The 12,800-nt window shown below is 46.2% G+C and overlaps 1 protein-coding gene across 1 annotated transcript in view; it reads right to left on the bottom strand.

Annotated features, from left to right (window-relative positions):
- Nucleotides 1–9,524: 9,524 nt before the first annotated feature.
- LOC121571845 (CUB and sushi domain-containing protein 3-like) overlaps nt 9,525–12,800 on the bottom strand; it is a 558,910-nt gene continuing 555,634 nt past the window's right edge. Inside the window, exon 70 of the mRNA XM_041883584.2 lies at nt 9,525–11,861. Within this exon, the coding sequence (XP_041739518.2) occupies nt 11,702–11,861 (160 nt within the window). The 3' untranslated portion in view covers nt 9,525–11,701. The remainder of the gene's footprint in view (nt 11,862–12,800) is intronic.

The following is a 12,800-nucleotide window of genomic DNA, read 5'->3' on the forward strand; positions in this document are numbered from 1 at the left end:
CGTACTATTGTTTGTACAGATGAACGTGGTACCTTCAGGCGTTTGGAAATTGCTCCCAAGGATGAACCAGACTTGTGGAGGTCTACAATTTTTTTTATGAGGTCTTGGCTGATTTCTTTTGATTTTCCCATGATGTCAAGCAAAGAGGCACTGAGTTTGAAGGTAGGCCTTGAAATACATCCACAGCTACACCTCCAATTGACTCAAATGATGTAAATTAGCCTATCAGAAGCTTCTAAAGCCATGACATCATTTTCTGGAATTTTCCAAGCTGTTTAAAGGCACAGTCAACTTTGTGGAGTGGTTGAAAAACGAGTTTTAATGACTCCAACCTAAGTGTATGTAAACTTACGATTTCAACTGTATCTATAGGCTTGTGTTGGGTCTTTTTTAATATCGAAGAATATTTAACTTTCTCTGTTCATAGGAGTAACAACATTAATTTGTGCATGAGGCAGAAATAATGCAATGCGAGTTTTGCCATCAGCTGGAAGACGGAGTGCCTTTTTGGTCAGTGTCAGTGGAGGAAAGGGAGAGTGGAGTGATGTTGAGAGGCGGACCCTCATTCTGCTGCTCTCTCCCTCCGCTGAGACTGACCATCAGATGCAGGCACCATCAGCCCAGTAAAATAAAATAAAAAATAAAATGATTGAAATGTATGTTCACTCAGCTGTGCTTCACAAGTAATACAACAACAGATCTATTACTGGTGTGATCATACAGACTACCTCAAATTGTATACATTTTATAATAAAAATGGCCTGAACAACAATGCATTGGCAAGGCAATTCAAGCAAAGCCAATATGCGGTGGTAATGTATTGGGCCTATAGCTTCTTGCACAAACCTCATTGCTACAGTACTGTTTTTAATTGGTTCATGTTGCATAGGCATATGCTTTTTAAGTCATGTTAAAAAAAAATCGGAGCTGTAGATCTCAGCTTGCATTTTCACTCAAAGTGATCTTGACTCAGAAAACGTTGGTGACCACTGTTCTAGAGTTTTCCCTGTTAACATTATCAACGTTTCCCTTTACTGTGGCAATTGTGACACGCAATATTAGCCACTTTCAATGTAACATACCGAAACAAAACAATCTATGCAACAGATTTTGCTGTAGGCAGAACGCATCAGAGTAGGATTCTATTGCATTGACACGCACTACTCAGCCCGTACTCTACACAGACCGGTGCGGCATAAACAATCAGAGCTGCTGTAGGCCTATATGGATCTGTGCCATTTACTTTGAACTGAACTGTGTTTACAGCATGAGCGGTCGTGAGTAGATGCGATTGTTTTGAGATCAAAGCGAGAGCTACATGTAGCCACGTGTGCACATTTTGTTCATGTCCTTTGTTAGTTAGTGAGTTATTAGCCTAGTTATAGATAATTTGTAGACAGCAATAGGGGAGTGATTGCTTCCTACAAGAGCACAAAACGTGTACATTTCTAGACATCTTTGAAAAGCGAGTCAGGTAAAGAGCTTTTCTTTTGTCTTAAAGGGACAGTGTTATATTTTGAGACAGGCTTGAATAAGCTAAGTAGCCAATAGGCAGAGGGTAGCATAATTTGTCTGATCCTCTGTAATAATGGTATGGGAATAATAATCCACTTTATTTTGTAAAGTGGTTTCTTGCATTAAACAACACAACATTTGCAGTCACCTCCTTGTCTGAAGGACAAGTGGATAAACAGGTCAATGTCAAGCCCTGCATGTTTTTTTCTTCTTAAAACGTCTCATGGAATGTAGGCTTACATTGAACACCACACATTGGATGTTACTGTAGGCTGAATGATAGAACATCTATTTCCATGTTAAAATGTTATGGGATGCATTTTCTCCATTGTGCTTGATGGTAAGCCACTCTGGTAGGCCTACATTATGATCAAATAGCCACAGTAGCCTACATGGCCACTGTTAAAACTGTAATTTAAAGTGAGTACAGCCTCAGTGTTCACAGTAAACGCGCACAGAAGATACTTGGGTTCCACAATGCGGAAAGGAAAGTGACCTTGACTGAGGAGGAACGATGGAGGGGAAACATCAAAGAACCAGACTACTCCTCTTCTCTTTTTTGTCACTCTCCGTTGAACTCGCGCTTCCCTACAAAGCACTGTCGTTTAGATTGCCCTCTGACTTTAAAGCTGCCTGCTCCCCTCCCCCTCATATCAGCCAAAATGTGCTCTTACTTCCGCCAAGTCTACCTCTCTCTCTCTCTCTCTCCTCTTTCAAATCTTGCCGTCGTCACGGTTGAAGTTCAAACGAGACAGTATCTCCATCCGGCTGGTGAGAATCTCATCAAGGCGAGTGCACTGGGCAGATGCCGAAGCAGAGAGAAACAATGGAGACATCTGCAGCTGCTTCTCTTGTGTAGCCATGAGTGGATTTGCAATCTGTATTTTCAGCAAGGGGACAATTAACACAACAGTATGGGAGGCTGTACATACCTACAGTGAAAACTGTTGTCTGGTTTGGAAGTGAAACTGTCTTGCTTGAGGAAAAGAAGGACGGGGTTGTGAAAACAAGAGCGCTCTTGGCAAGACGTGGTTGGGTTCAGACATACAAGTCTTTGCAATTCATCTCAGTTGTATGGGGCGGCAGGTAGCTTAGTGGTTAAGAGCGTTGTGCCAGTAACCGAAAGGTCGCTGGTTCTAATCCCCGAGCCGACTAGGTGATAAATCTGTTGATGTGCCCTTGAGCAAGGCACTTAACCCTAATTGCTCCTGTAAGTCGCTCTGGCAAAGAATGTAAAAAATGTAGGAGAAAAACATAATTGCTGTTGTAGTTCTAAAAGAAAAACATCATCTTAGTTGTAGTTCTAAAAGAAAAAACAATCTCAGTTGTAGTTCTAAAATAAAACACAGTTGTTCAAGACAAATGAGATCTGAAAGAAAAACAGATAACAACATTGAGAATATCAACCCTACATGTAGTAACTCCTGTTTATTGTCTTGTTATTAGAAAGTGTCTCACAACAACAGGTTGTCTACCTACTTGATTTCCCTGGTGGTTTGAGAGCCCTGGATGGTGATGGTGATTATGCACATTGGATGCTCAGTTAGTTATCCATGTTCCAATACATCAGACTGGACACCAATCATCCATGGCGGCCATTACCATTGCATTGCAACATAATTCAGATTGAGTGAAGATGAATTGTTCCATCTATCTCTCTCTCTCTATTTCCGTTGGGTCACTACTTCAACTCTCTCTTTCTCTCTAGCTCTCTATCTCTCTCTTTATCTCTCTCTCGCTCTATTTCCGTTGGGTCACCACTTCGACTCTCTCTCTCTCTCTCCTTCCTTTTCTCCAATGGTCATGCCTTCATGGGCAGCATTTGATTGTGTCTTCTATCCAGGCACCACTACAAAGTCTTTGGGTGTCAGCTTTAAGTGCACGGTGGCAAAACAAGACGATTACCTCTGTGTTTGATCTATGGAGTCTGCGTGGAAGGGTGTCCAAACAGAGAGAAATCCCAAAGCTCGGAGCTGTCCAGCGCTGAGGCACGCTACCATGGAGATGAAAGGGTTGAAAGGAACTCATCATCTCACACTAACACCTCTGGGAAATGCCTGTACATGAGATCCCTTACTCCTCGAACTCGGCAATCGGAATGCCTGCGATTAGATTGGTACTTCAACATTTCCAATCTAGCCCATTGATTGATCCAACATTCAGCTATTGTTACAACATGACTTGCTTCCTTTTGAACACAGACATTGTGCTTATGACTCAAAGTCTGTGTCTCAAATGGCACTTTATACCCTACCTAGTGCACTGCTTTTGCACTAACACAGGGAATAGGGTGCAATTTGGGATGCAATCTGAAACAGTACTTCACCAGGGAGTGAACAGACTTGAAAGCTATACCTCCATTCTGACTGTAGTGCTGTTGAAAAGGTTGCTTACCTGATCAGCATACTGTCCACTATAATGATCCTGTTCTGAGGAAGGAGCATCAATACAAAGAGTGTACTAATGGTGATCACTGTGCTTTCTATTGGAGTAAAATTGCAGTCTAATTAGGCACAACAAATCTCTAATGTATCCTAAGTGTTGTCTCTAAATGAGAACAGTGCACTGAACATCTCAGAGGTGATCTACTGCTGTATGGCTCAAAGCACTGTAGTCATGGCATAGCCTAAGCCAGTGTTTCCCAACTCCGGTCCTCGAGAACCTCTAACAGCACACATTTTTGTTGAAGCCCCAGACAAAAGCACCTGATTCAACTTGTCAAGGGCTTGATGATTAGTTGACAAATATAATCAGGTGTGCTTGTCCGCAGCCACAACTAAAATATGTACTGTTGGAGGTACTGGAGGACCGGAGTTGGGAAACACTGCCCTTAGCTACAACACTGCCTGCCTACTGCTCATGATCGGCTTGCAGTAACAGGTGCTATTTAGACAGATCAAGGGTGCCAACACAGATCTGGATGTGACTTATTTCATTGTTTTCCTTTAATTTGCCTGTCAGTGTGTTTCAGGCTGTCACGATCGTCTAAGGAAGCGGACCAAGGCGCAGCGTGTTGAGCGAACATGTTGACTTTATTAAATTAAAGCAACCACGAAACAACAAAACAAATGACGAGGCGTGAAGTCCTCTGTGACACTGACAGAACATGGAACAAAAACCCACAACACCCAAAGGAAAACATACAGATAAATATGGCTCCCAATCAGAGATAACGAGCCGACAGCTGACACTCGTTACCTCCGATTGGGAGTCACATGACTACACAAGAACTAACCAAAACCACACACACCCAAATGAACACACCTATTCCCAACCTAACCAAAACAAACCCCAACAAAACGAATACACCCTGGCTCAACTACAAGTCCCGGAGCCAGAGTGTGACAGTACCCCCTAAAGGGCGCGGACTGCGCCGCGCCTCAACTAGGGCTAACCAAGGGAGGGCTGGGTGGGCATACCTCTTCGGCGGTGGTTCTGGCTCTGGTCGTGGTCCCCACCCCACCATAGTCACTACCCGCTTCCGTAGCCTCCTCCAACTGACCACCCTCCAACTTAACTCCACCGGATAAAGGGGCAGCACCCGGACTAAGGGGCAGCACCGGACTAAGGGGCAGCACCGGACTAAGGGGCAGCACCGGACTGCATGGCGGATCCTGGCTGGCTGGCTCTGGCGGATCCTGGCTGGCTGGCGGACCCCGGCTGGGCGGCTCTGGCGGATCCTGGCTGGACGGCTCATGGCTGGCGCACGGATCTGGCTGCTCATGGCTGGCTGACGGATCTGGCTGCTCGCGGCTGGCTGACGGATCTGGCTGCTCATGGCTGGCTGACGGATCTGGCTGCTCATGGCAGGCTGACGGATCTGGCTGCTCATGGCTGGCTGACGAATCTGGCTGCTCATGGCAGGCTGACGGATCTGGCTGATCCTGTCTGGCCGAAGGCTCTGGCTGATCCTGTCTGTCGGAAGGCTCTGGCTGATCCTGTCTGGCGGAAGGCTCTGGCTGATCCTGTCTGGCGGAAGGCTCTGGCTGATCCTGTCTGCGGAAGGCTCTGGCTGATCCTGTCTGGCGGAAGGCTCTGGCTGATCCTGTCTGGCGGAAGGCTCTAGCGGCTCCTGTCTGGCGGATGGCTCTGAAGGCTCATGGCAGACGGGCGGCTTTGCAGGCTCAGTACAGACGGGCAGTTCATGCAGCGCTGGCAGACGGACAGTTCAGACGGCGTTGGGCAGACAGGCAGTTCAGGCGCCGTTGGGCAGACGGGCAGTTCAAGCGCCCGTTGGGCAGACGGGCAGTTCAGGCGCCGTTGGGCAGACGGGCAGTTCAGGCGCCGTTGGGCAGGCGGCAGACTCTGGCGGCCGAGACGCACTATAGGCCTGGTGCGTGGTGCCGGAACTGGTGGTCCCGGGCTGAGGACACGCATCTCAGGGCTAGTGCGGGGAGAAGCAACAGGGCATGCTGGACCCTGGGAACGCACATAAGGCCTAGTGCGTGGTGCCGGAACTGGTGGTCCCGGGCTGAGGACACGCATCTCAGGGCTAGTGCAGGGGAGAAGGAACAGGCCGGACCGGGCTGGCGACGCGCACCGTAGGTTTGGTGCGAAGTGGCAGGAACAGGCCGGTCGGGCTGGCGACGCCGCACCGTAGACTTGGTGCGGGTGGCAGGAACAGGCCGGACCCGGGCTGGCGAGCGCACCCGTCGGTTTGGTGCGAGTGGCAGGAACAGGCCGGGTCGGGCTGGCGACGCGCACCGTAGACTTGGTGCGGGTGGCAGGAACAGGCCGGGACCGGGCTGGCGACGCGCACCGTAGGGTTTGGTGCGAGTGGCAGGAACAGGCCGGGTCGGGCTGTTGGCGCACACCGTAGGTTCTGTGCGTGGAGCAGGAACAGGCCGGGCTGGGCTGGCGACGCACACCGTAGGTTCTGTGCGTGGAGCAGGAACAGGCCGGGCTGGGCTGGCGACGCACACCGTAGGTTCTGTGCGTGGAGCAGGAACAGGCCGGGCTGGGCTGGCGGCGCACACCGTAGGTTCTGTGCGTGGAGCAGGAACAGGCCGGGCTGGGCTGGCCACGTACACCGTAGGCTTAGTACGTGGAGCAGGAACCGGCCGGGCTGGACTGGCGACGACACCGTGGGCTTGGTGCGTGGGTAGGAACAGGCCGGTCCGTACTGGGACACACACCACTGGCCTTAACTGGGGATCAGGAACGGGCCGGACCGGACTGGTAACACACATCAGTCTCTCACGCCGTGCCGCAACAACTTCCCTTCCTCTACTCGCCAATGGCTCCCGTAATCCGATAGCCTTCTCTCCACGTCTCCCTGTGGCAGCCTCTGCTGCCCAGCCGCCTAAGCCATGTGCCCCCCAAAAACTTTTTGGGGTTGCCTCTCGTCCCTCCGACGATGGCCCTGCCGACGCCGTTGCTCCTCTCTCCGTCGCCTCTCCACTGTTTCCGCTCCATGGACGGCGATCCATCCCATCCAGGATCTCCTCCCAAGTCCAGGACCCTTTTCCGTCCAAAATCTCCTCCCATGTCCAGGAATCCTTTGGAGCTGGGTCCTGTTGCCGCTTGACACGCTGCTTGGTCCTCTTATGGTGGGTTTTTCTGTCACGATCGTCTAAGGAAGCGGACCAAGGCGCAGCGTGTTGAGCGAACATGTTGACTTTATTAAATTAAAGCAACCACGAAACAACAAAACAAATGACGAGACGTGAAGTCCTCTGTGACACTGACAGAACATGGAACAAAAACCCACAACACCCAAAGGAAAACATACAGATAAATATGGCTCCCAATCAGAGATAACGAGCCGACAGCTGACACTCGTTACCTCCGATTGGGAGTCACATGACTACACAAGAACTAACCAAAACCACACACACCCAAATGAACACACCCTATTCCCAACCTAACCAAACCAAACCCAACCAAAACGAATACACCCTGGCTCAACTACAAGTCCCGGAGCCAGAGTGTGACACAGGCCGTGTACGACTGCCACATCAATACCACTGTTGGTTGGTCCTCAAGCTGTCTGACAGCTACCTAGCTCCCCTCTTTCTCAGTTCTCAAGCTGTCTGACAACTACCTAGCTCCCCTCTTTCTCAGTTCTCAAGCTGTCTGACAACTACCTAGCTCCCCTCTTTCTCAGTTCACAAGCTGTCTGACAGACACATAGCTCCCCCCTCCTCTTCCTAAAGCTGTCTGACAGACACCTAGCTCCCCTCTTTCTCAGTCCTCAAGCTGTCTGACAAACACCTAGCTCCCCTCTTTCTCAGTCCTCAAGCTGTCTCACAGACACCTAGCTCCCCTCTTTCTCAGTCCTCAAGCTGTCTGACAGACACCTAGCTCCCCTCTTTCTCAGTCCTCAAGCTGTCTGACAGATACCTAGCTCCCCTCTTTCTCAGTCCTCAAGCTGTCTGACAGACACCTAGCTCCCCTCTTTCTCAGTCCTCAAGCTGTCTGACAGCTACCTAGTCTCTCTCAGTTAAGTTGACAGACCACCCCCTCTCTCAGTCCTCAAGCTGTCTGACAGACACCTAGCTCCCCTCTCCTCTTCCTCAAGCTGTCTATATGTGTGTGTGTTTGTGATCACCCCATTCTGCCAGTGTGTCACTTCATGTCCTCAGAATCCACCAGAGGGCTGTCTCCCCCCCTCCTCTTTCTCTCCAACACTTGTCCCCCTCCTCTCTTGTTCCCCAAAACCGTGGTTTATTTCCACATCCATAATGGAGGATGTCTGGCTTTTCAGAATTTTGTCTCAGCAACTGTAGTACAGTCTGACATTTATTCTCAACCTCTCAGCACTTGCGGAGCACCTTGTGATTTGTTTCATCTCCTCTCCCCCTCTCCTTTCATCGCTCTGCCCAAGCTGTGATGGAGCGTTGATATTTCCACAACTTCTCTAGCTTCAGATTTATTCTTTAAACAGTGCTATGTTCCAGTTCTATGTTCCAGCTCTATGTATCGTGCTGCGTTCATGTTTATTATCAACACAAGCTGAGGCGTCAGAATGTCAGGTGACTACACGGACCAAGCCGGATATTATATGCTTGCTTTGTTGCTTGACATAAACACTGTATATTTTAGTGTTATTTTTGGGGTTAAACATCATGACATATCCCACCAAGATATCCCACCTTAACTCTCCTATTTCTCTATATGGGATCAGAGAATAGCAAAATAAAAGTCAAGGTACAGTATCTTGACATGGAATTGCCATAGTAAAACCACAATAAATAATGACATGATTAATTGAAAGATACTGTAAATATCCACCTGAAAAGTCTTGAGAGTAAATAGATGAAGTCAATAAGGAGTGTATTGAGCTATTGACTAGCTTCTCCACACTTGATTGACATACTGTACACAGCCACAGTAACACTAGAACGCTTTACATGGATAGATACAAGCCCTTCATTCCACTGTCATTGGGTTTGACATGCCTATTCACCGTCTGTATACAGACCATCAACCCGCCCAGCCGTCTAGTATTGGCTCACTAAAGAGAATAAGAGAGAGAGAGAGAGAGAGAGAGAGAGAGAGAGAGAGAGAGAGGCAGAGACAGAGACTGAGAAAGAAAGGTGAGAGAGAAACTTTGTCAAATGAATGAGGAATCAATTCTAGCTGTCATGGGCAGAGCCCACTGCTACACTGTATTACTGACAGTAGAACTACGCAACCCAGCAGGGATTCCTGGGGCTTTTCATTCAGCCTCCTATGAATCAAACTATGACAGGGCTGTCACTCAAACAAGGTCGTAATGACTCCATTGGAAAGGGAATTAGTGCAACAGTTATGATATTTGCTCAGTGATTTAAGGCTATTTCTGGGTCTTGGTCTGTGTTGAGGGCTTGTATGACACATTGTATGGATCGTGCTGTATTTGTCATGGGAGCCAATCCCTGCAAAGACTACTGTAACCAGAGGGAGATGCTAGATAGTGTCTACAGGCGTATACAGTAGAGAATATCATAAACATCTAACACATCTAAACAAAGTGAATATGGAATTAAGAAAAGGACGACACTTTACAAAAGCAATTAGCCTTTTTTAATCTTACATTGCATTGGAAATGTACATAATATTCATACATGTTACAAATAATTTGTTCATAAAAATATATTTCTTTAAAAAAAAACTTTTTCCTAAATCGATTTTTATTTTATATATTTTTTATTTTTATATATTTTCAATGCATTTAACATAGGAGTACCCAGCTGTACTGTACTGCAAATAGTATTTCGGCTTCCTAGAATTGTATGGGTTCTTTATTGCAGTCATTTTTATAGGAAAAGCTAAGTGGCAAAATAGATTGAAAGGTTTAAAAAACATGGCACCTGATGAGTGGAAAGGAAGAATGTGTCAGTGTTTAGTGTTTGTTCAGCAACACATGAAGTCCTGTGAGGTGAAGGAGAGAGGGAATGAGATCATAAGATTACAAAGAGAAAGACAGGAACAGGGGGATGAGGAGAGGAGGAAGGAGCAGCAGACCTGGTTCACATGGTTTTTGGTAGGCACTGTAAAAACCACCCACTAGGATACATAGAGTAATACAACAACAACAACAACAATTCAAAACCGTAACAAAAAAGTGCAATATAATGAAAAGTCACAATGAAAATGTTGCGCGGACGAGTAAAAATGCCAAATAAAAACGAAAGAAACACAAATTCTGGAAAGATTGATCTCATTGGTTTGCGGTTGGCATGGCGATTGATGTCACTGTCAGTATAGAGTATCATCAAGTCTGCAGATAGACTGATCTGGTCTGTCATTGGTGAAAATTATGCCAGAAGTGTCACTGGTGGAGCCCATTGATCCCTTTCTGTATCAATGTGTGATGAGGTCGGGGTACTACGTTATCATAGGGGGTACTACTTTATCATAAAGGCACTGTAATGAATCACAGCTTGGAGACCTGGAGGCCTGCAGTCACGGACACCAACTAGGACTGACTCAGGTCCAGTGGGTGGCACTGGGCATTTATATGATACAGGGGGCAATTCATCTCATCTAGTGTTGAAAAATGCATCTGTTGTGCAAATTACATCATCAGACATTTTTGACCAGAAAAAAATAAATAAAAAAAAATAAAAACTACAGACAGATGAAAGGATGAATACAGTAAGAAATATGATTGTTAAACCTACTGGGTTGATGTTTGATTCTGCTCTGCTCTTCTGTTGATGTTGGATGGATTTTGTTCCATGATGTTGTCCCCCACAACTTCAAAATGGCCGCAAGGAGTACCGATATTGTCTTTAGATTAAGTGTAATAATTCCACATTTAGTACAAATTAAATGACACTCGTTTAAAATAAGTTTTGCTTTGCAGACTTTAAGATCTCAATACTGACATTCCTTATTTAGGTCAGAATGAAGATGACTGTAAAGGCTAATAACGGTACCAAAGTATGATCCAAAATGGCAAATAAGAGTTAAATATTCCAGAAAACCTTTCTACTCACATCACACAGTTAACATCAATACTTCAAACACTTCTGATTGCCACAGTGGAAAAAAACACAGAATATGGGACTGAAGCTCGAGGACAGGGAGTTACGGTCAAAACCGTTGTTTTAAAAAACGGTTTAACCTTTTAAAAATGAACCCAAAAATACCTTTGTGTGTTTGACGATGTGAACAGCATATTTTGAAATATCTTTTTTTCCCCTCTTTTTTATAAACTCTTCAGCTCTCTCCCTTTGGCCCCTCCCACGTGGTAATATATAATACAAAAATATAGGTGGTGAATGCTCCTCCTATATATGCAAGAAGAAGATTTACAGATCCTTTTCACTTTATATAAAAGACCCAATCGACTGTGAAGAAGCACTCGCAGAGTGCAATATAATAAGGTAGCTTAAGAACTCTCCACGCCACTCGCCGACCACCGTGAAGATTTGGGTTTTTATGTTTCTCAGTTCTCAGTTCAGTCTTCTAAAATGTGATGTTGGCCCAGTGAGTGTCTTTCTCGACACACATGACCCAGTCAAGGTTCCTGAATAGTGTGCTTTAAGTACCAGAGGATTGGTTCCTTGTTCCTCAGTTCGTCTCGCCAAAAATGTCCGACACGCCTCTACTAGAGTGTCTCCATCGCTATCTCCAGTCTCAATCTAAACAAAATCAGCTCGTCTCACAAAAGCATTTTTTTTTTTTTTTTACCTTGATATAAAATAAGAAAAAAAACGATGCAGTGTTTGCGGTTGCAGTCGCCAAGCGGACTTCATTATACCATTGTGCAGACTGTGTTCAGGTTGGGGTCGAACCGGACAGCTTTGCCTTCCACCGACTTGGCGCTGGTGTTGTACATGGGGTTCTCGAAGGCCGCCTGTCCGTTGTTGTTCTCGTGGACGGAGCAGCCTGTGTACTGGGTTTTAGGAGTAGACCTAGATAGGGGCAAAGACATGGTTCAGACTCAATGGAGAACAAGAGTCAGTATAAGTCAACATGTAGCCTATCTAAGATGTACTGGGTTTTAAGAGAAGACCTGTGGAGGACACAGCAATGGTTCATGGTTTTATACGTGAATAACAGCAACCCGTATGTCAAACAAACGCTATAGATCACGTGTAAAACTCATTCCACGGAGAGCCGAGTGTCTGCGGGTTTTCGCTCCTCCCTTGTACTTGATTGATGAATTAAGGTCACTAATTAGTAAGGAACTCCCCTCACCTGGTTATCTAGGTCTTAATTGAAAGGAAAAACCAAAAACCCGCAAACACTAGGCCCTCCGTGGAGTTTGACACCCCTGCTATAGATCCTGACACAGTAGCACAGTACAGATGTAGGATCTTAATTTGAGCCAGTTTACTACAGTAGGAAAATAATCCTGCGGTAACAAGAAATGCGAATTATTATGTGGATTATAATTAATCAAATCACATTTTATTGGCCACATGCGTCGAATACAACAGGTGCAGACATTACAGTGAAATGCTTACTTACAACCCTTAACCAACAGTGCATTTATTTTTAATAAAAAAGTAAAATAAAACAGCAACAAAAAAGTGTTGAGAAAAAAAGAGCAGAAGTAAAATAAAATAACAGTAGGGAGGCTATATATACAGGGGGGTACCGGTGCAGAGTCAATGTGCGGGGGCACCGGCTAGTTGAGGTAGTTGAAGTAATATGTACATGTGGGTAGAGTTAAAGTGACTATGCATAAATAATTAACAGAGTAGCAGCAGCGTAAAAAGATGGGGTGGGGGTGGGGGGGCAGTGCAAATAGTCCGGGTAGCCATGATTAGCTTTTCAGGAGTCTTATGGCTTGGGGGTAGAAGCTGTTGAGAAGTCTTTTGGACCTAGACTTGGCACTTCGGTACCGC

The sequence above is a fragment of the Coregonus clupeaformis genome, chromosome 8 (genome assembly GCF_020615455.1).
Source record: "Coregonus clupeaformis isolate EN_2021a chromosome 8, ASM2061545v1, whole genome shotgun sequence".
NCBI classification, from domain to species: domain Eukaryota; kingdom Metazoa; phylum Chordata; class Actinopteri; order Salmoniformes; family Salmonidae; genus Coregonus; species Coregonus clupeaformis.